Source organism: Ictidomys tridecemlineatus, chromosome 2 (assembly GCF_052094955.1).
Source record: "Ictidomys tridecemlineatus isolate mIctTri1 chromosome 2, mIctTri1.hap1, whole genome shotgun sequence".
NCBI classification, from domain to species: Eukaryota; Metazoa; Chordata; class Mammalia; order Rodentia; family Sciuridae; genus Ictidomys; species Ictidomys tridecemlineatus.
Window position 1 is genome coordinate 89,125,035 of NC_135478.1, and position 25,430 is coordinate 89,150,464.

General features: G+C 43.2%; 1 protein-coding gene across 3 annotated transcripts in view; it reads right to left on the reverse strand.

Annotated features, from left to right (window-relative positions):
- Fbxo21 (F-box protein 21) overlaps positions 1–24,858 on the reverse strand; it is a 40,614-nt gene extending 15,756 nt beyond the window's left edge. For all 3 annotated transcript variants that reach the window (XR_013434791.1, XM_078039108.1, XM_078039107.1), the window contains exons 1-9: positions 24,587–24,858; positions 23,643–23,778; positions 21,617–21,711; positions 14,230–14,351; positions 11,447–11,593; positions 11,003–11,139; positions 9,614–9,750; positions 4,877–5,056; positions 3,248–3,380 (exon numbers count right to left, since the gene is read on the reverse strand). Coding sequence is in view for 2 of the 3 variants with exons in the window: in XM_078039108.1 (XP_077895234.1) it covers positions 3,248–3,380; positions 4,877–5,056; positions 9,614–9,750; positions 11,003–11,139; positions 11,447–11,593; positions 14,230–14,351; positions 21,617–21,711; positions 23,643–23,778; positions 24,587–24,825 (1,326 nt within the window). In the remaining variant the exon portion in view is untranslated. The remainder of the gene's footprint in view (positions 1–3,247; positions 3,381–4,876; positions 5,057–9,613; positions 9,751–11,002; positions 11,140–11,446; positions 11,594–14,229; positions 14,352–21,616; positions 21,712–23,642; positions 23,779–24,586) is intronic.
- Positions 24,859–25,430: the final 572 nt, after the last annotated feature.

A 25,430-nucleotide genomic window follows, 5' to 3' on the forward strand; every position in this document is an offset into this window, starting at 1 on the left:
CCAAATGATTCTGAGGCCTAGGATATGGCTCAGGGGCACAGTGTCTGCCTAGCACTTAAGAGGTCTCGGTTCCCTCCCCAGCACCAATGGAAAACAGATAAATAAAATGTCCTGAACGCCTACTCTGTGTGGGGATGGTGCCGAGAGCACGAACAGCTACAGCAAGGGCCACGCTGTTCCAGGGGAGGGAGGACGGGACGGCAGCACCACAGATGAGTGCGGGCTGGCAGAGAGCTGACCTTGCTGGGGCTGGGCGTGGGCATCCAGGGAGGCAGGAGTTCGACAGACAGCTCAGCAGAACACCAGGGGACAACCCATGGAGTCACAAGGTCAGGCAGACAAGGCCAGCCCACCAAGAACCCGTGGGCCACACTGCAGAGCATTAGTCTCATCTTTCAGGCCACGAGGTGGGAGGAGTGTCAGCAGTGAAAGAACAGTAGTGCACTTTATTAAGATGACTCTGGTTACCACATATTAAGTTGGTCCAAAGGGTCTCAGAGCAGAGACCAAACTGGGCCTGTGTGCCAATCTAGGCTGCAGAAGGGTCGTTTTCAATAAGCTGATGGCCACCAGCTGGGATGCAGAACCAGATTCTGGTCGTGGAAGACCTGTGGGTAAGTCATCCTGGAGCCTCAGAGTCTGGAGCGTCAGCGTACAGGTGGTCACAAGGTGAGCAGAACTGCTTTGGGGAAAGGTGCAGAGGACAGGAAGCCAGGGCCTACCTGGTGTGGAGCCTTAAGGGAGGCCTGGGAGCGGAGACCACAGAGCGCAGGGAACAGAGTGTTCTGGGGGCGGGGGGCAGCCCAGGGATGGGGAGACAAGGACCTACTGGGTTAAGCAGCAAGGAGAATGGTTTGAGTGAAACGGGACCACTGTCTTCCTTGGCTACAGCAGTGCCTTGAAGTGACCCCCATGTTCTGGAGAGGGGGGGCACTGGGCAGTCCAGGAAGTGCCTGAGAAGGTTACTGGGAAGGAAGTGGGCTGAAGGGAGTGCCACAGGCAAGCGCCAGTAGGACTGACAAGGAGCGCTCCCCTTTTCATACCCACGAAGGGAGGGGCTTGCCTTGGGCAATCAGAGGGGCACTCTCTTCACTAAAACGCAGAGAAAGGAAAAGGACAGCTACATGGGTCTGGCAGCTGCAAAGCATCCTGGCCCCTTCAGAGATGATCCTTCCTCCGCCATCCCAAGCTCATGGGGTGATGCCTGGGGTGGGCTCAGGCACCAGCCCAAGGTGAAACTCACGGTGCCCCCACATACGTGCGTGAGAGCGTAGTAAGTTACTTCTCAGTGCCTGTTATTTGTCAAAGGGCAAAACTGAAAGCAGTATGAAGGGGGACACTGAGAGGGCGGAGATGTGCAGTAAACCCTAGTACTTTCAAACCTGACCCTGGCACTCCTGACCTGATCTCAGCCACAACAACCTTGAACTACTGCCACCATGACCAAGGCAGTCTGTTCTTAGCTTTCTGATTTACCTCCATGGAAAGCAAGGCCATCTTCAGGTCCTCCCAGCTCAGCATGTCCCCTTTACCTAACAAGGCCCAAGGCTTCACAGACTCATCTCACACCTGCTCCCCGCTTTCACACACAGGCATGGACGGGCCCTGTCGGGCTGACCCTGCAGGCGCACACCAGGCCTCTGCAGTGCCCACAGGCTGCTCCCCCCAGCTGCCCGACCCAGCGTCTCTGAATTTGCTCTCAGTCTTCAAAGGCCACCTCAGAGCCTTCCTCTGGAGAGGTGCCTTCTCTCTGGGTACCCTCTGAATTCTTCCTCACTAGGCGCCCTACCCTCCTCCCCATCTTGGGGTACCACTTCCAATGCAGCACCATGTGTTTTGAGGGGAAGGAGTCTCAGGTGCCCTGGGGAAGAGCCAGGGTTCTTTCCTGACCTCCAGAGGAGAGCGGCGCTAGGTGCACCCTGCAGTGCAAGTCAGGAAGAAAGGCTCTCTGAACAAATGCTTGCCTGGCAGGAAGGTGCCCAGGATCACTCCAAGGGCTACTGAGGCCATTTCCAGTAGTAGAGTGTGAGTGCTGACATCAGTCAGGTGTCGGGGTAAGGACACCTGAGATGACCCCTAGACTGTGCCTCACAAAGGGGACTGTCAACAGTATAACCTTCTGGCAGTCTGATCATTTAACTATAGGATCCACAATGAAAGAATCTTGGTGTTTCATGGATGAGCATGAAATCCCTTCACAAATCTAAAGTAATAAGCGACAGATCAGCTATGTACATCCTGTTACCAAAAGTAAATAAATAAAATTAAAAATTCAAATGGATGATTACACTCTAGACAGCTGAGCTGCAGGGAGCAGGTGATCTAAGTAACACTCTATGACCTTCTGTGGGAAGACCTGCACCATCTTTGCTGTGGACAGTGTCTTGAGATAGGAGACTGGAATATCCCCCACATGAGTTTTCTGAGATGTACTTTAGATCTTTAAAGCATTAAACTAACGAGACAATGTCAATCTTGGCAATGTAGGCTCATTTAGGATATTTATGTTCTCCAAAAAGATTAGGCTCTTCTCTAATAACTAGGGAGGTGACATTACAGTGACAGCTTGGAATCAAGCTCCTTCACCATGCTGTTCTAGACGAATAAAATGAATCACTGTCCTATGTCCAGGGAACAGCAAGGGTGGGAAGGGAATATGCCACTGGCGCCTGCAATGTCACACACAACCAGACCTACGTGTGTGCTGCACCCACACTTGCCTGAGACCAGCTCTGGTCTCACCACTGTCACCTCCTCACACTGCTTGCTACTGGCCATTACAAAACTGAGAACATTCAAGTGAATAGCATGAAAATTCAACCATTTTTGGAAACAAAACTGGTCCTCAGCTAGTTCAGTGGCCAGAATGACTTCCTATGCTAAACAGGGTACTTATTCATGGTAAGTTTAGTTGCTAAAGTCAGCTGAAGGTCTCACATTCTGTCTGCTTCCCTGTGTTGAAGGTGACCCGTGAAAGACAAAGCTTGGGCACCAGTGGGTGAGTGGCGGGGCAAGTTTTGTGGTTCTGGGTGCCAAGTGACTAACCACAAAGGGGAACAGTCAACTCCTGGCAGTAGAGCCGATGTTCCTTGGAATTAAAGGAAATAGAAAATAATTCTAGGACTGGAGATTGAGTAAATTTGTGCACATTCCCCTTTTAGTAAAAGGATGGACTTGTAACAGCCGCCTTTAAATCTAGAACTCTCTTCTCTAAGGCAAGTGCAAAGCATCAAAGTAAAATAATTACCTTCTCTGGCCAGATTCCCAGGTGAAAGTAGAGTCTGGCTTGAAGAAGCAGAAGCTGCACCTGGTCCGGGTACATCGCCAGATACAGATCCAACGAGTCTCTCAGGAGCTGATAGGACTGGTCGATGCCTTCCCTAGAGGAGACAGTCACTTGGTCTCATCTGGTGGGTTTTTCAGTTAAGATCCTTCTTTTCCAAGCATGGGTTTTTAAAGTAATTGACATTAATCCCAAATGTTTTCTCTCTTTCACTCTTTTTATTTATTTACTTTTGTTACTGAGGATTGAACCCAGTAACAAAAGTAAATAATCTACCACTGAGCTACATTCCCACATCCCAAGCCCTTTACTTTTTGAGACAGGGTCTCCATAAATTGTCAAGGCTGACCTCAAACTTGAAATCCTTCTGCCTCAGCCTCACCACAATAACACTGTAAAAATTAGAAATAAATCTTGAGCTGGGTGCAGTGATACATGCCTAAAATCCCAGTGGCTTGGGGGGCTGATTCAGGAGGATCACGAGTTTGAGCTTAGCCTCAGCAATTTGTGAGACCCTGTCTCAAGATAAAAAGCAAAAAGGACTGGAGATGTAGCTCAGTAGTAGAACATCCTGGGTTCAATCCTTAGGGTGTTCTACCACTGAGCCATATCTCCAGTCCTTTTTGCTTTTTATTAGTACCAAAAATCAACAACAAAAGAACCTGGACTAGGCAGAGCATACAGACTAGGCAGAGCACAGAGGACCTCAAGGGAACAGTGAGACACAAAACTACTCGGTGTGATATGACAATAACAGATGCAAGTCATGATGTATTTGTCCCAATCCTCGGAGTGTTAGAACATCAAGGGTGAACCCTAATGAAACTGTGGATTTGGAGAGATAATGATGTGGCAGAGTAGGCTGTCACTTGTCACAAAGGCCTACTGTGGTGAGGATGTGGACAGTGAAGAAGGTTGGGCATGTATGGGAACAGAAGGCATAAAGGAACTGTCTACATTCTGCTTAATTTTGCTATTGAACTAAAACTGCTTTAAAAAATTCAATTCTATTAAAAAATTCTATTATCAGGTAGAAAACTATTACTGTTAACACACAACCTACAACTATTTTTCCAGGATGAATTTCCTTGGACTCAGAGCAAGACGGTGGGAAGGGAATATGCCACTGGCGCCTGCAATGTCACACACAACCAGACCTACGTGTGTGCTGCACCCACACTTGCCTGAGACCAGCTCTGATCTCACCACTGTCACCTCCTCACACTGCTTGCTACTGGCCATTACAAAACTGAGAACATTCAAGTGAATGTTTAAGTGATAAATTATAAAATAATTGGACATGAGAACATCCTGCCTCTGAAAAATCTTTTCCAGTCTAGACGTTCTTGCTGGTGAAGAGCACCCTCAGTGTTTACAAAGAGGGTATGTCCAAGTCCACTGTGAAGACCTCAAGGGAAGCCACTTAGCACCTCTCGACTGTGTACAGCATTGTCAAGGGAACCGTTATTTTTCAGGTGGTAGTCAGCTGTGATGCTGCAGCCACTCGCAGGTGAGTTCATTACACACAATTCTCAGTGAAGACACACAAGCCTCTGAAGACACACATTTTGCTTAGGTATCAGAAACCCTTACCGTTTCCCCAGGCTCAACAGGTTTCCCACCATTCGCTGTAACACCTTCTTGACGTTGACCACCCCATAGAGTGCTGCAGTCACATGCTGGCCAATCAGGTATTCACATTCTTTCACTGTCAGCTGTTTGCCTTTCCCAAAAGCATCTATGTAGATGTAGTCAAAGATGTCCAGGGTCGCCCTATCAGAAGAGCCAAATATTAGATGAACTGAAGAATTCAGTATTTAATCTCTACAATAAGCTGCTCAAATCAGAGATCAACGGTTAAAATAGTACTCTCGACACTGACAGTATTAACACCTTGTCCACAGTTTAAAACCTGACTCTTTATGGGAGCTCAACTATCAGACCAGTCCTCTGGTGTTTAAGGGACACCATGCAATCTGGCCGCCTATCAGACCTTTTAAATTTTTTTTTTTTTAAGAGAGAGTGAGAGAGGAGAGAGAGAGAGAGAGAGAGAGAGAGAGAGAATTTTTAATATTTATTTTTTAGTTCTCGGTGGACACAACATCTTTGTTGGTATGTGGTGCTGAGGATCGAACCCAGGGCGCACGCATGCCAGGCGAGCACGCTACCACTTGAGCCACATCCCCAGCCCCCAGACCTTTTAAATTAAAATTGATCCAAAACTCATGACCATAGACATCAGAGCTCAGTTGAGAAAGACATAGGAATGGCTGAGGCAGACTACTCCATGGATCAGCAGCAGTTAGCCTCTGGGGATGCTGAGCCCTTGAGAATCTGAGGAAAGTTCTGGCATCTCACTCCAGAAGGATTCTGCCCTCCATTCTGTGTATCTTGGTTTCAGGTTGGGAGCCCTGCACTAGACCACAAAGAGTTGTGCCTTGCTCACTGGCCTCGATCAGTGGCAAGCAGGGATCACATGATACAAGTTCCTACCGCACGGATCAGGATGCCATGAGGGCTTATGGAATGATTTAGGTGGCTGTCTGTCTCAGGGACAGCTGTGATTCCTTTGAGCAATTATTTCATTTTGATCTTATTCTCACTGTAAATCACATATCAAATTTTCTATTTGGCAGCTAAAAAGCCCAGTCAGATTTCTTTCTTTCTTTTTTTTTTTTTTTTCAATATTTATTTTTTAGTTTTATTTTTTGGCAGACACAATATCTTTGTTTGTATGTGGTGCTGAGGATCGAACCCGGGCCGCACGCATGCCAGGCGAGCGCGCTACCGCTTGAGCCACATCCCCAGCCCAGATTTCTTTCTTGAATTATGTTTATAGCCCACTTTTAGCAAAGACCTAAGACATATAAAATGTTCTAGAAATAAGGATCTCTTCCCCTCTCTATGGGGCCAGAACTTCCTAAGGACAAACACATAAAAATTTATAGGCCAAGATCATTTATGACCATGAATACAAAAAATCCTGGACAAAATACAAGCAAATTAAATGGATCCATGTATTTTCAAAAAATATGATTAAGTTAGACATACCCCAAGAATGACAGAAGAGCTAAACATTAAAAAGTCTATTTCTGGGGTATAATTCAGTGGCAGAGCAAGTGCTCAGCATGTGCAAGGCCCCTTGTTCAAGCTCCAGACCAAACCAAACAAACCCCCATTATTGAACATACAGAATAAGAGCAAAATTGTGAGATCACATGGATAGCTAGGGAAAATCTCTAATATCTAGAGATTAATAAAACTCTTAGCAAATTAGGAATCTGAAAGGTAATTTGATAATCCTAATGAAAGGTATCTCCCCAAACATAATGCTGGATAGTGACATCTGAAAAGCATCCCACTGAAAGTCACACCCAAGGCATAGGTGCATGCCATCATTGCTTATCAACTCTGGACAAAAGGATCTGGCCAACAGGGTAAGGTAACCAAAACAAACAAATATATAAAGCTAGGGCTGGGGACGTGGCTCAGGAGTGACAGTGCTTGCCTACTACGTGCAATGTCCTGTGTTCAATCCCCAGCAATGCCAAAAAAAAAAAATATATATATATATATAAAATGTTACATATAACATGTATATGAAGAATTCAGTATTTTAATCTCTATGATAAACTGCTCAAATCAGAGCAGCTTATTATAGAGATTAAAATTATATAAGAGAGATTAAATACGTTACATATATAATATATATTTATAATATATAAAGCCAGAAAAAAGAAAAGTCAATACTTACTGATGATGATTATTAACACCAAAAAAATCAAGTTGACAAATTACACTCATAATTTATTCAGCAAATGTGAATATCAGACCTGTATCTAAATTATTGGCTTCATCCCTGTATACCATCAATACTTAGAAAAGTAATAATTCCCACTTAAAACAGCAACAAAAATTTAAGGTATCTACAAATAAAAATCTTCTGAGATATTGATTATCTTGATGAAGGAAAGTGTAAAAATCTTTTCAGGGGCACTAATGAGGACCTAGGTAAATGCGGAGGACCATTTCCTAGACAGAAAGACTCAACAGTGAACACTGCCACTGTCCTCATACTGATCTAGAAATCCAATCAAAAGCAGTCAATGGCTCCAATCAATATGCATGCAGATTTATTTTACGGAACCTGATGATTCTGTATGGAAGAGCGAAAGCTAAGAACTACCAAGGCAGACTTGAAGAGCACATTGGGACTCTCATACTACCAGGTATCAGGACTAATTATAAAGTCACAATAATTGAGATAATATGATCTTGGTGCAGGGACAGTGAAAAGAGACCCAAGGCAGGAGTGGTAAGAGCCCAGACAAGGACAGAGAGGGACACAGCCCAGCTGCTGGGGAGAGCTGTGTGCTCCCACAGCCTGAGGGCCGAGTCCTGCATGGGCTCCGGGGTTTGTTTCTGCTACCTGCCCAAGTTGTCTTTTTCTTTTGAAGACAAGTTCTCACTACGTTACCCAGGATGGTCTCAAACTCCTAGGCTCAAGTGACCCTCCCAGCTTAACCTCTACAGTAGCTAGGACAAAAGGCTACCTGGGAATATTAACAAATTATTGCATTATTTATTTGCACTATGATATATGCTCACTGTAGCCCATGAAGGAAAAATGATACTGTCACCACACACAATGCTACCATGTAATACATTACTATGGTAAACAATATGGTGATCAGTGTTATGAACACTTTATAGCACACAAAAACCATGGTGAGTTACTACATAGGCATTTCAGAATATTTTAGAGAAACATGGAGAGGCTGGATTATACAGAGAAAGGAAATGAGCTGAAAAATTATTTTTCTCATTTAAAATAATGAAAAGTGGATATCTACTTTCCCAGCACCCCCTCCCACTTTAGTACTGAAAATTGAACCTAGAGTGTTCTATCACTGAGTTCCTTCCCCAGCCCTTTTCATGTTTTATTCTGACACAGGGTCTTCTCAAACTGGCCAGGCTAGCCTTGAAATGGAGATCCTCCTGCCTCAGTGTCCTGACTTGCCGGGATTACAGGTGTGTGCCTCTGTGCCCAACTTACCCAGTACACATTTAGGAACACATATTTGCAAAACAACATGGAAAACTAGGGAAGGGTGTACAGTTGTCTAAAAAACCACACATACATAATGAACTAATAATCTACGTGGAAGTAAACAATTTTAAACAGACTGGTAGTTACTTCTGGGGAGCAGAAAGGGGGGAAAAAGCAATCAGGAAGAATGCCTGGAAGGCTTCAATTATACATATAATATTTTACTTCTTTTTTTAAACTAGGAGGTAGACACGCAGAGACAAACTGTACTTCTTTCTATGCAGCACCAGAGCCTTGACTAGATGGATAAAGGACTGTGATCTTTTCCATCCTCCAAGCCACTCTATGAAAAAGTGACCCCATTTTACAGAGGAAGAAACTGAGGCTCAGAGGAAACCACCGTTTTGAGCTCAGGCTGATGTCAAAGCTCAAGTATTTTCTACTGCATTGTCTGATCAGTTCACCCAAGATTATTACAATCTTTTGGTTTCAAAGAACATGAAATAGATCATTACTTTTTCCATAAAATGGCAGATTTAATAAGATATTTCTTTTTTTTTTTTTTTGGCATTGAGGATTGAATCCAGGGGAGTTTAACCACTGAGCCACATCCCCAGTCTTTTTAAAATATTTTAGTTAGATACAGGGTTCTCACTAAATTGCTAAAGCTGGCCTTGAATCTGATGATCCTCCTCCTTTAGCCTCTTGAGGTGCTGGGATACTGGCATGTGCCACCACACCTGGCTTGAACCATTTCTTGCAGAAAAGCTAGATTATAACTGAAGAGATTTCTGACTGATAAGACACTAGATTTAAAAGAACAAAATAGAACTCATTAGCCAGGTTTCTTTCTCTCAAGCTTGGGCACACATGCAGAAGAAAGGGGAGATTTATGGAAGGAAGGAAAGTAAGAATTTCTCTAAGAAGGCTTTGATCTGATCTACTTTGGAACAAAGGGACCTTGGAGCCAGAAGACCTTGAAGTCCTAGTCTTTCCTATTTTAATTAAACTTTTTGAGGTAAATATAGATTTACATGCAGGTATAAGAAATACAGAGTACCCTTGACCCAATCCCTCCTGATGGTAATAGCTTGCATGACTACAATACAATATCACAAGTAGAATATCAACATGGATTACCATCAAAAACCAAAACAGCCCCATGTCCCAGTTTTAACCTCTGTGTGATGATACCTAATTTAACCACGAAGTCAGGCTTTCTCTCAGCACAGTGGGACTGGGTCCTTGGCACCAATTACAATGTGTCAGAGGGGGCTTACCCTTCTGCGCCTTGGCACCACCTTAATAAGAAGTGACTTGGGAAGTTGACAGGCTCCAGTGGGACTCCCAACTGCCGAGCAATTGTCAAATAGAGCAGAGACATGCTGATTGGGATTCCTGTTCTACGGATCAAAACCTAAAGGAGAAAAAATGCTTTGGATTCATACATTCTCTTTCATTCAACAAATATTCTTACAGGTATCTACTGTACATCAGGCATGATACTAGGGTTTGAAGCTTAAACAATCAATATTTTATTTATTTAGATCAGAGGTCAACAAGTTATGACCCAGGGGCTAAATCCAGTCCAACTGGATACTATTTTTGTAAAGCTGGCATAAAAAGAGCTTTTATATTTTTCAAGAGTACCATTTTGTCATATATGAAAATAATATGAAATTCAAATGTTAACATCCATATATAAAATTCTGTGGGAACACAGCGGCACTCATCTGTTTTTGTGTCACTGTGCCCGCCTTCACTCTGTAAGAGCATCCTGAGGAGTCAGGAGAGAGACCACAGGGACTGCAAACCAAGATGACATACTGTCTGGCCCTTTACAGGAAGTTGGCTGACCCCTGACTTAGGTCCTCGTTCTTCCAAAAAGAATTTAAAGACATTTCAAGGAAAAGTGTGTAAGTGTGACAAAATAAAATGAAAGTAGCAGGCAGAGCACAGAATAGATATGAAAACGGAGCCAAGAAGGAAGCAAATAAATATTGAAAGTGCCAAGTCTGACATGGCTAGAACGCGGATTGACACCAAATTTGCTGGAGACCAGAGCAGAGAAAGCCCTGATGAGGTTTGCAGGTGTGTGTTCACATGGTCCAGTGGACCCAACTGAGTCAGAGAAATACCTACTTCTACTAGCAAATTTATCCCCATACAAAGGACATTCACAGCAAAACTCTTGTGGCTGAATAAAAATGGGCCTTCAGAAATGGGAAGACATAGCATCCATCCTCCACAAACACAGTCTATCAGAAACGAACTTAAAATACACACACACACACACACACACACACACACACACACACACACACAGAGCTGTCGCTTGGTACTGCCCACAAATACTGAAACGTGTGGATGCTCAAATCCCTTATATAAAGTGGTACACTATTTGTAAATAACCTTGCATTCTTTAAACCATCTCAAGATGACTTAAAATACCTAATGCCTTACAAACGGTAGGTATGTAAAAGAAATGTAAAATATGTAAATAGTTGTATTGCTTAGGTAATAATGACATGAAAAGTCTGTGCATGTTCAGTACAGATGCAATCATTACTTTTTTTTTTTTTGAAATATTTTGTTAAAATATGTGGATGCAGTGGAATCCACAGATATGGAGGGCCAACTGTATCTTTCTTTACTATATCCACATTTACCTGGTGCATGTATAAGTTGAGTGCATTGTAATAATCCATTCGGTTCCCCTTGAATTTCAGCTGGTCATAAAGGACATAATTCATGGCATCCAGCACCTGGCTCTGAAGTTCTATTTCCATTATCATGGAGGAGTCACCTGAAACAGAGAGATCTGCTCTGGGACACAAGTACAAATGACGTTCCCAATAATGCCCCAAATAACCCACAATATGTGGTGACTGGCAATGGCTTAAGAACCAAGTGCTTCCAATCTAGGGAGCAAAATGGAGTATGTATCTAAAGTCTCTCATTTTATTCAGGTAAAAAGGATGTTCTATTGTTTATCACGTTTTTTTGTTGTATAAACGGACCATCTTAGCATTTCCCAAATAAACCAACTCCCCAAGGTTTTTGGTTTGTTTGTTTGTTTTTCAAATATAGCTGGACCCAAAGCAATTCCACACCTGCCTTGAAGGCCAAGCTTGGATGGCGGCTGTTTATGCCCCGGAGGGTTTTGCAAACAAGCTCTACGATGCTGTCGATCTGGGCCTGGATGTCTTTGAGGCTGATGTCTGAGAGAGGGTTGCAGTACTGGTCGATGTACACGGCACCTGGGGATGAATAAGAACCAGGCGATTGATACTCTTTTCTTCCTTATTCTTACCAGCTTGTTGTTGGACCCCAAACACCCCGGGCGAGAGTTCTGCGCACCACCCACAACCAGATAAGTGTCCTATCTTAGGCCTTGCTGCTAACACACTGAGAAGGAAGAACAGATTTCACAATGAAGGAGTTTGTATTTCAGTCTTCTTCTGATAAACAAAACTCTTCTGACCTCTCAGAGTTCATGGGCTCAAAAATTGTGTGATAGTCTGGCGCAGTGGTATACACCTATACACCCAGCAGGTCAGGAAGCTGAGCCAGGAGGATCATGAGTTCAAAGCCAGCCTCAGCAAAAGTGAGATGCTTAGCAACTTATTTAAGACCCTGTCTCTAAATAAAATACAAAATAAGGGTGGGGACGTGGCTCAGTGGTCAAGTGCCCCTGAGTCCAATCCCCAGTAGTAAAATAAAGAAACAGACAAATAAATAAATAATTGTGTAATATATAGCATATTCCTATATTCTATGATAAGGAGAATCAGATGTGAAAACGGAGATCTTTTCAAGCTACTTCTCTCTCCTGCTTTCTTATAGGTTCAAAATCCAAAATCTTCAGAAACCTTAATGGGGTAAAACAGTTCCTTTCATTAAAAAACAAAAAATAAAATAAAAATGAAAGCCCTCAATGACCATCCATTTGAATAAACTCTACTTCTCAAGGTGAAGAGTAAATGGACTTTGAAGATAACTGTACCTTCACATTAAACAGTAACGCTCAGAGAAGCTGCCACTGAAACATCGTACAGGGCACACCAGACCCTGCCTCTTGAAAACCAGCACTCTCCAGAGCTTTAGGTGATCTTTTCACCTGACACCAAAGGGTTGTCATCATTTGGTTACAGGACATATTCACTTGAGAGCCTGGGAGTCATCTTCAATTCAAGAGACCCCAGAACAGTTCCGGATCCTGACTACCCTACCAGCAAACACTCTGAGGAGCAGAGAGCACTGAATGGGCATCAAGAGACTGAGACTCCAGTCCTGTGTTGCCACCAGCCAGGGTCTGGCTCCTGGGCCCCTGTGTGCCACTCCCTCTGTATGGCCGAGGGCCATGCTGCACATCTCTACTCAGCCTAACACTGACTCCTGCACCTCTTCGATGGCATCAGAGCTCCACGGGCCACCAAGCATTAAAGCCCTGGACAGGTGTCCATTCACTCAGCCATGTAAAATTCGATGATGGCTTCCAATGCCTACAACAATGATTTGGATGGGTGACTTGAAAACTGTAACTTTGAAAAATGAAAATCAAGTATTTATTTTTATAAATAAACTTCAGAAAACAAGGCTTGTTACACTATTCTTGAGGAGGACTTCCAACTTCAGTGTGTATGAGAGAATTCCAAGGTGGTAAGGATATTGTATTCTAATCCACTAAAAAAGATCTTCCATTTCCTTCTGGACAGTACTGGACTTTCCTACAATTAATAAGTACCTACATTAGGCATTGTTTATTGCAACCAGGATCATAAAGAAACATAGTGACTAGTTGAAGAAACAAATACATTTCAAACAGAAAGACTGGGATGCAGGTGACTATTAAAGCTACTACAGCTAGGGAACCCTCAAGCCCTCAGTTGGCACTGGATGGAGGGGAGGCCTGAGCCGAGCCTCGAGGGCACAACAAAGGAGGAGGAGGCCACAAGTGAGCAAGTGAAGGCAGTAGTGTATGTGCAGAGTAATGGGAAGGGTCAGGAGGAAGGACTGTGGAGGATACTGGAAACAAAGGTTCACAGAGCAAGCTGACTTCGGTGGCAGGCCCCACAGGAACGGTGAGAAGGGGAGTCTGGGTTGGACTGGGCTGGATGTGTTGGCTGATTTGAGGGCAGGAGTTGGGGGCTCAGGAGAGTAAGTATCCTTAGAAAGCTGCTGCTGGGAGAGGTTGTGACAACCACATGAGAACAGGAATGGAGACATGACTAGGTGATAGGGAAGGGAAAAAAATTAACGACTGAATAAGTCACTGGAAGAAGGGAAAGAAACATGCATTTCATAACCACAATTTATGGGAGTGTTTGTATAACATTCTAGGAATTAAAATAGTTTAAAGAAATTGAAGTCACATTTTGTTCCTGTTGGACTACCTAAGAACACAGAGTCACTCCCTGCCCCCACAGAGCCTGCCCACCCAACCCCTTTCTCCTTGCTTCTCATCATGGACCAGCAGATGCCGATGCACCAGAACATTCTGTCCTCATTAAACTCCAACCAGAGGTTAAGGGATTTGCTCAAGGTTACACAGAGACAAAATCAGATGCCTTTATTTCTGTCTTGGAAATGATGCTTCAAAGCTTGGAAGGAATTCATCTCATTAGCTAAAACATCACTCTCACACGTGGACCAATGACGCATCTTTAGAAGCACCCTCTCTTCAGCTGATGGCTAAAGATACCAACAAAACCTTATCGGAGGTGCAGTACTGCCCACCTCACTGGCCAGACCACAATCCAACCTCCCAAAGCTCTCAGTGTGATTTCTTTTTCCATTCATACCACAAAAGCAGTTCCTTCTCCTGCTCTTAGAAAGACTACTCTTAAAAAGCTACCTATGAAAGACCACTGTCCACGGTATGGGAAAGACCCACCTTCAAGATACGACTCATAATCATCAGGCTGCTGAAGAAAAGCCTTGAGGTTATTTAAAATTTTCTGTTGCCGTAGGTAGTAAAGAATTTTTTTGGCGTAGTATTTCCAGGTCAAAGCTTTTCTAGAAAACAAACAAATAACAATCAAGTCAATAAGAATTAAGATATTTAAAATGTTCAATTACTTAGTTTCTACTTCACAATGATCATGTCATGTAGTCTATTATAATCAGACAACTAGAAATGGTTCACCATCTTTTTTGGAACTGGGGACTGAAGCCAGTACTACCACTGAGCCACATCCCCAACCCTTAAAACGGGCATTTGGGGGAGGGGGGGCTGGGGTTGTGGCTCAGTGGTAGAGCACTTGCCTGGCATGTATGAGGCCCTGGGTTTGATCCTCAGCACTGCATATAAATAAATAAATAAAATAAAAGATCCATTTACAACTAAAAAAAATTTTTTAAAAAAGGCATTTTGGGACAAGGTCTTGCGAAGTTGCTGAGGTGGGCCACAAACTTGTGATCCTCTTGCCTCAGTCTCCAGAACTGCTCAAATCACAGGCATGCGCCACATGCCTGGCTGATTCCTGTTCCTATTGTCCTTACTAGCATGGGGGCTGGCAGCACACTAAGGGCTTTGCACGTATGACTCAACACTCGATCCCTTGTGCTATAAAATCCATGGAACACTTATGGGCTGGCCTCAGATTTACTTGCCTATAATCTTTGGTAAAAGGAAACGAAAGAGTAGCCCAAGAATGAGCTGAGCTTCTGTGGGTTTCAAGAGACAGGAGGGCACCTGGAATCCAGGTTGGTCCCCAGCCTCTGCCTCAGGGCACTCTGGGTGCTGCGTTCCCTTCCGTGGTCACAGTCACAGCAAGTCTATCCAACCTCCGTTCAGACATTATCCACACTGACCTCCCGTTTTTATGTTTCAGAAGTTTTCCCTAGAACTTGGTCTTGCATACCCACCCACCACTCCACTTCCCACTCAGAGGGCGGGGGGCACCTTAGAACCTCTTTCCTCCCAGTCACCAGACCTCCAGTACTGCAGCTCTACCACTCCAGTGAGGCCGACAACCTCCAAGAGTCCAGGACCTCTTGCTTCCTCTCAGAATGCCTTTGGTTCTCTTTCACACACACACAAGATGTGTCCCTCCTCCCCATCAAAAATAACCACATTCCACACCTCTCTGGTCATTCTCCACTTCATTCTTTTTCTCTGCAGTAATAACCACCAAATGTGCATCCCTAAACATTCTAGCCTATTCTATGGTCCTTAAAATCTCTTAATCTACAGGACTTCTCTTTACCTTTTCCCCACCTTGTATTTTTTTTTTAAATCAATGATTTTTTTAAATTTTATTTTATGGTGCTGGCGATTGAACCCAAGGGTGCTTAACCACTGAACCACATCCTCAATTCTCTTTAGCTGTTTATTTATTTTGTGGTGTTAGGTATTGAACCCAGGGCACTGTGCATGCAAGGCAAGCACTCAAGCAACTGAGCCATATCCCCAGCCCTCCTTTTTTGAGACAGGGTCTTCTAAGTTGCTTAGGGCCTCACTAAATTGCCAAGGCTGGCTCTGAACTTGCAATCCTCCTGCCTCAACCTCCTCAGTTGCTGAGATTACAGGAGTGTGCCACTGTGCCTAGCACCCCCTTGCATTTTATTTGTTGAAGAAACAGGGTTGTTTGACCTGTAGCTTCCCTGTCTGGAATTTCCTGATTGCATCCACATCATGGTATAAAATGCTCTCCTGGATTTCTTGTTGGAAGTTGGAGGTAGAGTTTCAAGATTCAGATGCCAATCATTTGGCAAGATGCCTTCCCAGGAAGAAGTAAGGCCCTGCCTTAGGAGGTGGTTCGGCCTAGTTGTTTCTCTTGCAACGTCAGCAGCCACTATGACAGGATGCCTGGTCTGCTCATTCCTTAGAGGTTACAAAGTAGTGATAGTCTTACTGAACAATCCCTTCTTCATTTATTGGTTAGAATATTTCTACAAAGAAAAACTTCCATTCATCTTTGCTATTTGGTCCTCCATCAGTACAGGATATAGGAAAGGAAGGGACAACATTTATATCATTCCTTTCATTCATATTTTTCAAACTAATGATCTGAGTTTCTATTATCCTCCAAAGGTGGCCAATAAGTTGTTATTTTTAAATACTATGATGAACTCATGGAATAAACATATCTGTTTCAATCCACTCATCTGCATTGATGCTCAAATCCTCACATCTCCAGTCCATAGAAGCCTCTTCACTACTGGCTCCAAACACTTCTGTTGTGGAGAATTGTTGGTTGTTTTGCTACCCGGTTCCAGGCTTGGAAGATACTTGAGGCTCATCTTTTTCATTTCCTGCACTGGACCTAGAATCAACCATTTCTCCAAAAGCCCTGGTTATTTTTGGTGGAAAATGGTATCTAAAGTTCACAATCTGAAGACCAGGGAAGATCATTTCTACTGGATTGGTTATTAATTTTAGACCTCTTCAGTGAACAGAGCTAGTATGCTTAATGACTGCACACACCCCGACATATAATATCTACATATTTATGTATAAAATACTACATGAGTTCACCCCAACACTAGTAATTCAAATTTAGAAGTACACGGCTTAGACTTCCTTCTATTTTCTTTTTTATTCCAGAATTCTGCTTCTGCAGGATTCCAGATGACAGAATTAGAATAATTATCACATAATTATTCACTTACTTTATTATACACCTCTCACACATACATTATGCTCAGAATAACAAGACCAACATTCTTGTCACTTTAATGAGTGCAAAGACAGACTATTTACACACACATCTTTCTGCACTGTCACTGTCCACTCATTTTTTAAATAGCTGCACTGAACCTACACAGCCAGGGGCCATGCTCACGACACACACATACTTTGCCCCTACAAGCCTGGTTTGGATTTAATTCTACAACCTATGTTGAATGCTCACCCCCAGGTCTGTGTCAACATATCTGTTCTGTTTTGTTTGTTTAGAGTGTCCAAAGATCATTTTCTAGCAGATTTGTCAGACAGAGCCTGAAAGTCTGGCTCTCTCCAAGTTGGTAAGTTTGTAGCCTTTATATCTGGAAGTCAGTCTAGCTGGCATAAAAACCTTAGCTGACGTTTTCTTTCAATCTTTGAATATCTTTTTTTCCTCTACCATAAAGCATTGCTATTGAAAAGCCTGTTGACATATTTTATTTTCTTTCTCTTACGACTTCACCATTTTTTGCTTAACCAAAGGGCTTTTCTGTCTTTAAATCTAGTGATTTGGGGGCTGGGTGCAGTGGTGCACACCTATAAACCCAGAGGCCTGGGAGGCTGAGGCGGAAGGATCATGAATTCAAAGCCAAAGCCAGCCTCAGCAACTTAGCAAGGCCCTAAGCAACTTATGAAGACCGTCTTAAAAAAAAAAAAAAAATCCAGTAATTTTACTAAAATGTATCTCAGTATTAGTCATTCTGGGTCAATTTTCTCAGCTACAATATACACTTTTAAAATATGTAGTTTCAAGTCTTTATCGCAGTGTGTCCTCTTTCTTTTTTGGGTGGAAGGGATTGCACCCAGGGCACTTAACCACTAAGCCACATCCCCAACCCTTTTTTATTTTGAGACAGCATCTTGCTGAGTTGCTAAGGCTGGTTTGAACTTTGGATCCTCCTGCTTCAGCCTCCTAAGCCTCTGGGATTATAGGTATGTGCCATAGCACCAGGGGACATACTCATTCTGTCTTCACATCTTTTTACTGGTGCAGTGTACTTTTTTCAGACCAACAGAACACCATTAAATACAAATTATTTTTCAAAGACAGAGACTAAAGCATTTGCGGAAACTATTTTCTTCTTCTCCTAAGTTTTCTGTAAGCAAACAACAAGCCTTTTGCCAGGACTGAATACAAACTGAGTCCTCCACAGAAACTGGTATCCCCAAATATTTTAAGATGTAGAGTATTCCCTGTCATTTAAAAACTACCCTATGTTAGGCTCAAAATATATGCCAGGCCAAGGGGTAATATATTTATAAAATTATTTCTAAAAACCCCATCATACATGTTTTTATTTGCTATGCATTTTTAGTCTTTTTTTTTTTTTTTGCCAATCTGATAAGTAAAAAGGCAAATAACTTGATTGCAAGTTCGAAGTTCCCCTGTTATTTACTTACTTTTTTAATATTTATTTTTTAGTTGTAGTTGGACACAATATCTTAATTTTACTTATTTATTTTTATGTGGTGCTGAGGATCTAACCCAAGGCCTCGCACGAGCTAGGCAAGTGCTCTACCATTAAGCCACAATCCCAGCCCCTCCCCTGTTATTTTATTTAACATTTCTTTGAAAAGTGAGTTTGAAGGTTTTTTACATGATTGTCAGCATATGGATTTGCTCTTCTGTGAATGTTATTCTTCTGTCCTTTGTATGTTTTTCAATTTCTTGTTGGAAATTCATAAGAATTATATTAACTTTATGCTTTCTTCAGATATACAGAAGTTTATTTTTTACAACAAAATCATTTGTGTTCTTTCATTGCTTTAGTATCATTGGTCTTGAGTAAGGAGGTCTCCCTAAAAGTCTCCTATTTCATTGTGATCATTTAAAAATTTCAGTTGTTTAACCCTTTGGAAATTTCTTTATATATGATGCAGATTTTATTTTGTTTCAGGTGGATATTCACCTATTAAATCATCCACTTTTTTCTCTCAGAGTTTAAATATATTATCCATTATTTTGGGATGTGGATCCTCCTTTGCCACGGATAGCCATAATTTATCTGTTAAGTAGTATTTATTTAAAGACTATTTTTTGGTACAAATAGTCTTGGAATATGTTGTACTATCTCATGATACATATTTCCCATTATGATTCTAATTGTCACTGTCACTATTTTTTTGTAGTGCTGAGGATTAAACCTAGGGCCGGGCATACAGACAAGCACTCTATCACTGAGCTGAGTTCTTCCCAGCCTCCAGGATGATTACTTAAACATTTTTCTTCCTCTGGCCCTAAACTTACTAATCCATATGTGTTTTATGACAGTATTATTCAACTGAAAAAATAAAAAGGTCCCCCTCTCAAAACCCTGTTTGGATCCTAATTAGAATGGCACTAGGTGTCATAATTTCAGAACTAGCATTTTTGTATAGTAAGTCTCTGCTCTTAAGGACATGCTCTTATTTTCAAAAATACTCTGTAGTCTGAATCTAGGAATCTCATTCCCAAGAATCTATGGCTTGGAAATGAATCTACTAGACATTCTTCTTCACAGTGACATAAGAAGAAAGTGGCTGCTTATCAGAGAGGAATGGTTAAATAAACTATGGTATAAACTACTAAATAATACTAGCCATAAAGAGTAAATTTGATCTTATACCAGTTGATTAAAAAAGGTTTCCTTAAGGTAATGTTGAGTGAGGAAAAAATATATAGAGAGAAAAATACCTATTATATGATACCGATTTTATGAAATAATGATCCCCTTTTCCTTACCCATATTTATCACCATCTATTAGCATGAAAGAGCACAACACAGGTTGTTATTAAGAAATACAGGGGGCCGCGTGTGGAACACGCCTGTAATCCCAGCAGCTCAGGAGGCTGGGACAGGAGGGTTGCAAATGCAAAGCAGCTTTAGCAACTCAGCAAAACTCTATCTCAAAATAAAATATAAGGGGCTAGGGGTGTAGCTCAGCGGTGGAGCGCCTGCCTAGCCTGTGTAAGGCACTGGGTTCCATCCTCAGCACTGCATAAAAATAAATAGATTAATAAATAAAATAACGTATTATGTCCACCTATAACTAAAAAATAAAATATATAGCTGGGATGTGTTAAGCACCTTGAGTTCAATCCCTGCAAGAAGAAAAGGGGTAGGTACAGGAAGGCCAATGTGAAAGGAGGGAGGGAGTAGAGAAGGGTATAATCAGCACATATTAGGGAAAAAAAAGTCTGCAATAAACATCTCACTAAACCAATAAAGTACATATGAGATCACATATATGTATTTAAAAGTGTGTGTGTATATATATATATATATATATATATATATATGTATATGTGTGTGTGTATGTGTAAAACACAAGTCAGCTTTTATTTTTAAGGCTACATAACACTGTTAGATCATACTTCAATTCATTTATAGATAAACCAAAATAGAAACAGGAAAATGACCTCTGCATCTGAACTCATCCAAGGCCTAGAATAGTGACACATCTTACCTCTCCTTGTTCCACTGACAAAGTTTTACCTCTTCCAAATCTCCTTAAAAACAACAATAGAAACATTTCATGCCTTGCTTGTGAGCTATTTCACAATGATTTCTCTTAAGGAAAATAGTAAACACTCCCGCTCTTATCTTCCATCACTAGTAAAGCTTTCTCAATTATTAGAACAGAAAATCCTTTCCACCACCAAGGTAAGTGGGAAGCCAAGTCATCTTCCAGGTAAACGAGAAATTAATCTTCACAACAGAAAAGATAAGGCCTAAAACATTTTAAACCACCACCAAGAAATAACGATCTTTCTTAATTGGGAGAATAAGCAATAGTCTACTGCCTGAGAGGAAAAAGAAAAAAACCAGCTCTACTAAATAGCTACAATGTTCAAGACCAAAGTAAGATTCTTACCCAAATTCAGAAATCGTAATTTTTTTTATTTAAAAAAGTATCCATTACATCAAGACATGCCTAAAAGATTATTTTAAGAAACAAAAATTCAATTCATGACAGGCAAATTTGGTAGTGGTAGGTGGATAAGTGACGAAGGATAACGTGACCAAAAGGTTTCACATTGACCTAAAAAATACAAGTGCCTAGAGCATAGTGCTTGACCTATAGTAGAGCTAAAAATTCTCTTTTCTTTCCAAAAGGATTTTTACAAGATTTCTTTACACAGCTGCCCCTTGGTATCTGTGGTAGATTGGTTCTAGAAACTGCTCTTGGACACCACACTCTGCAGATGCTCAAGTTCCTTATGTAAAATGATGCAGTGTTTGCATTGAAAACCGCGCATGTCCTCCTACATTTTCAATCACCTCTAAGTTACTTACAATAGCTAATACAGTGTAACAGCTATATAAAATAGTGTTATATTGTTTAGGGAGCAATGACAAGAGAAAAACAAGTTTGTATATGTTCAGTACAGACATATTTTTCCCCTATTTTGGATCCAAGGCTGGTTGACTCCATGGACACAGAACCCATAGATACAGATAGCTGATTGCACATCAGTCGTCTTGATGTATTAACTTCGTACTCACAGAACTTTCCAAACAACCTTGGAAACATATTCCTCCAAGGTTTGGTCACATATAAATTATAGCAATTTACTCTGGGATTATTACTATTAAAACAAACCTAAAAAAACTCTGTGAAAGTTATGGCTTACCGTCCTTCCATATTTAGAATGCACACCAGTTCATCCTCAAAAAATATCTCTGGTCCCTCAAGGTTCTCAATGTCACTGAAGCCATTACAAGGAACCTATGAAGAGGATATACAAAAGTAGGCCTCAGTTACGAGGATTAATGCTGTTATCATTCACACAAATCTGATCTGCATACACAGATGCCCACTTCTGTAGACAGTGGTTAACAGCTATTCTATACTACCTCAAACTACCTGCCAGGAGTAGAAAGCATCATGAAAAGCATCAATAATTTATTCAGCTTTCCATGTGACTTGTAAATTAATTACCTCTTCATACACTAGAAATTGCTGAAACTGAATTCTAATGTGAAGAAAAATAGCTCTTAAGGACTAGAACTACAAAATCTTATCATTTACAATACCACTTCCAGCAGTCTATGCTTTACACAACTGTGGGAGGAGGGCAAGAGCCATCAAAAGCTTGGTGGAGTAGGTGCTCCTTTAACCTGCTGGGTATGTTTTCTCCTCTGGAGCAGGTAGAATGATGAGCTTCAAGATCTTCACTAAAACACGTATGACTTCTTTCACTTTTTTTTTTTTAAAGGTAGCCAGGTTAACCTGTGTGCATGCTCGGGGTCCTGAGCCAAAGCAATCACCCACCCACAGATCAATCTTTAGTATGCTCCTGCTGTGTTCAAAGTCCTTTCTTTACATACTTCTAATTAAGTAGTAGTACAGGGAAAGAGAGAACTAAGAGATAAAAAAGCACAATCCATCATTATTAGGTAAAGGCTCAGAATGTTAAAAATGCACACAAAACCCGCTGGACAAGGTGGTGAGGTTGCAACCTAGTAGTAGCCCAGGACCAACTGCATCAAACATGCCTAAGGTAAACACACCTGAACCAGTATTCACCATTTGTGATTATGAATTAGCCAAGGCATAACCTCTCCAAAGTAGAACTTACATTGTGTTCATTCTAACATTAACAAACATTTGTAGCAATGAATTATACTCAGGGAATGTCAATTTTTATTACCCAAATGGAAATAAGTCCAAATTAGTTCAAAGTTCAAAATTTTCCCTTTCAAAACCTGAAACAACTTGGAAACATTTCCAATGTGTATACTCCATTAGCAGTAGTTAAAATTAGAACATCAGAACTAATCTTCAGTAAATAACCTTCAGTAAACATAAATAAGATCAGTTCTATTTGTAGACCCCTCCGAATCAGAAGTGAAAATCTAATAGTTTGTTGAATTAAAAATATCAGTTTCAAAATTTTCCAGAGTTGCAAAAAGTTGAGAATCAGGAATGGATACAGAAACTTCCATGAGACATTTTGGGGAAGGGGAAAAAATAAAAAACACCCCCCCCCACACACAAAAAAACCTGTGCATTTCAGCAATTAAAAGAAAGAAAGAAAGAAAGAAAACTTCTCAGGGATATTGAATGCAAGACAATTTTATTTAAGGGAGAAACAACTCTGATCTATATGTAGGTTTTCATCCTGTTACCTACAAATAATGCAGTTAGATGCTGGGTAGAACCTGCAAAGCAGGAGGGAAGAACCACATTAATTCTGTCAACCCTTCTGGGAAGACAACTGGGAGAAATCTATGGTGCTCAATCATTGATGATTTCCCCAAATCATGTGGAGGTTGCAAAAAAAAAAAAAAATTTAACCTACTTGAAGAGAAATAGTGCTGATCTGGATTCCCTCCACATTGTGCTGCGGCCCTCCCTACTCCCTCCACCCCCATTCTCTTTCTGGCTTTAGAAAAGTAAAGCTGGCAGGGACAAATGGCTTCGTGTTGTTTGGATGGGAGGGAAAGGACACAATGACTCTTGCAGCCATGGAAGTGAGTAAGGGATTGTGAGAGCACTGAACAGGGAGATATCAACAAGAGCCAGATGAGCTAATGCCTACAAACCCAGACACACACGCACGCGCGGACACACACACACACACACAGACACACACACACAGACACACACACACCACTACCAGGCGAATGCTTAGAGCTACATCAACAGATCCTTACGTGCTCTGAAAAGAACCTCTTGGAGAACGAGGCTACAATCTTCCGGGCTTCTAACCCAGCTTTTTGCCGAACTTTATATTCCTCCAACCAATTGACGTAGTCGGTGGGGCTGTAGTGTTTCATAAGGGAAGGCCACCTACAAGGAGAGAAACACCCCCTCAGCTTTACAGAGACCCACAGGCCGCCTTGGGAAACAGACATGGCCAGCAGGCCCGGTGGGAAGAGGGGGCTCCTGGCAGGGGACCTAGTTCGAGTCTCCACCCGGCGTCCACGCACTCACCCAAACGGTGTGACCTTGGCGTGGCGACTGCGGGCTGTGTGCCTCCACTCCCCCACCTCTAAAAGGAGGGCAGTTGTGGCAGCAACAGTCCTAAATGATGACAATGACAGTTCGCAGGGACGGCGCGCCGGGCCCTGGGTGTGTGTGTGTGTGTGTGTTTTCCGCACATCATCTCATTTAACGGCCGCGGTCCCAGGCAGGTCTGGGGGGTCCCGCCGCCCGGAGCCGAGGCGGGAGGCTTTAGAAGGGGGAGCCGCTACCCTTACAAGGTCATGCGGGGAGCACGCAGGGCCGGACGCGGTCCCGGGTCCGACGCGGAAATCGGTGCTGTCCACCCCCGGCCCGGGATGCTGCGCCCGCTGGGTCGCCGCATCACTGGATCCGCGTCAACACCGAGCCCCGTCGGGCACAAAAGCAGCGCGCACAGCGGCTCCGCTGCGTGCGCCGCGGCCGCCGCCATCCTCGGCCGAGGGCCGGCCCGAGGGGCGCGCGAGGTGGGCACGGCGGGGCCCGCGGGGCCGGCGGCCTGGAGGCCTTTGTCTGCGGGCCGCGGGAAGGGTCCGGGGGTGGGGTCCGCGCGCCGGGCGGCCGCTGGCAGCGGGGTGCGGCGGCCGCGGCCGGCGGGCCCGGGGGGCGCCGGCGGGGGCGCGGGGCCGTGGCTCACCTCACCCGGAACTGCTCCTTCCACACCTTCCCGCTGCTCTGGCACACCTCGCGCAGCCGCCGGCAGGTGCTGGAGACGCGGCCGATGTCGCAGGCCGACAGAGAGCCGCTGCACAGGATGTACTCCAGCACCTCGCCCGGCAGGTTGACCAGGCAGCTGAGGCCCGCCGCCTCGGGCGCGGCCTCCTCCGCCAGCGCCGGCACCACCTCCATCGCGCTGTCGACCGCTGCCGCCGCCATCTTGTCCGCGTACCTGGGGCCGCCGCGCGCGCGCGCTGAGAAGCTCGCCTCGCCCCGCCCACTCGGCCTAGGGGGCGGGGTCAGGTAGCTCCGCCCATTCTGGAGCCACACCCCCTCCCTTAGCCTGGGACTCCAAAAGGGGAAAAAATAGCTCAGGGGTTGAGAGTTGGCATTACTTCCAGAAAAGACGACAGTGGCATTGATATTGTAGAATGAATTATGTTTTTAAATTGAACAGTAAAAATTATGCATATTCTCATGTGTGACGAGAGCTTCCTGTGCAGTAGTTCATTGGCTCTTCCCCCAAACCTTAGGAACTAGCCTTCTTCCCAAATTACAGACGGGGAACAGGTTCAGGAAGTGACAAGACTTGCATGGGGCCCCTTGTCCTAGATTCTATCCAGAGCCGCTGGACTCTGCTCTCACCCATATGATGTAATGAGAGCAAACAGTGATCTCGTTTGGGTACTGAGCCACGCATTTTGCTTGCTTTTCCAGGACTCTTCCCCAGAGCACTCTATGATAGTGAAGGGCAGTAACCATAGCCTCCAGATTTGTGTCCTGCATGCCCATTCTACCATATATAGACCCATATATTCTAGATA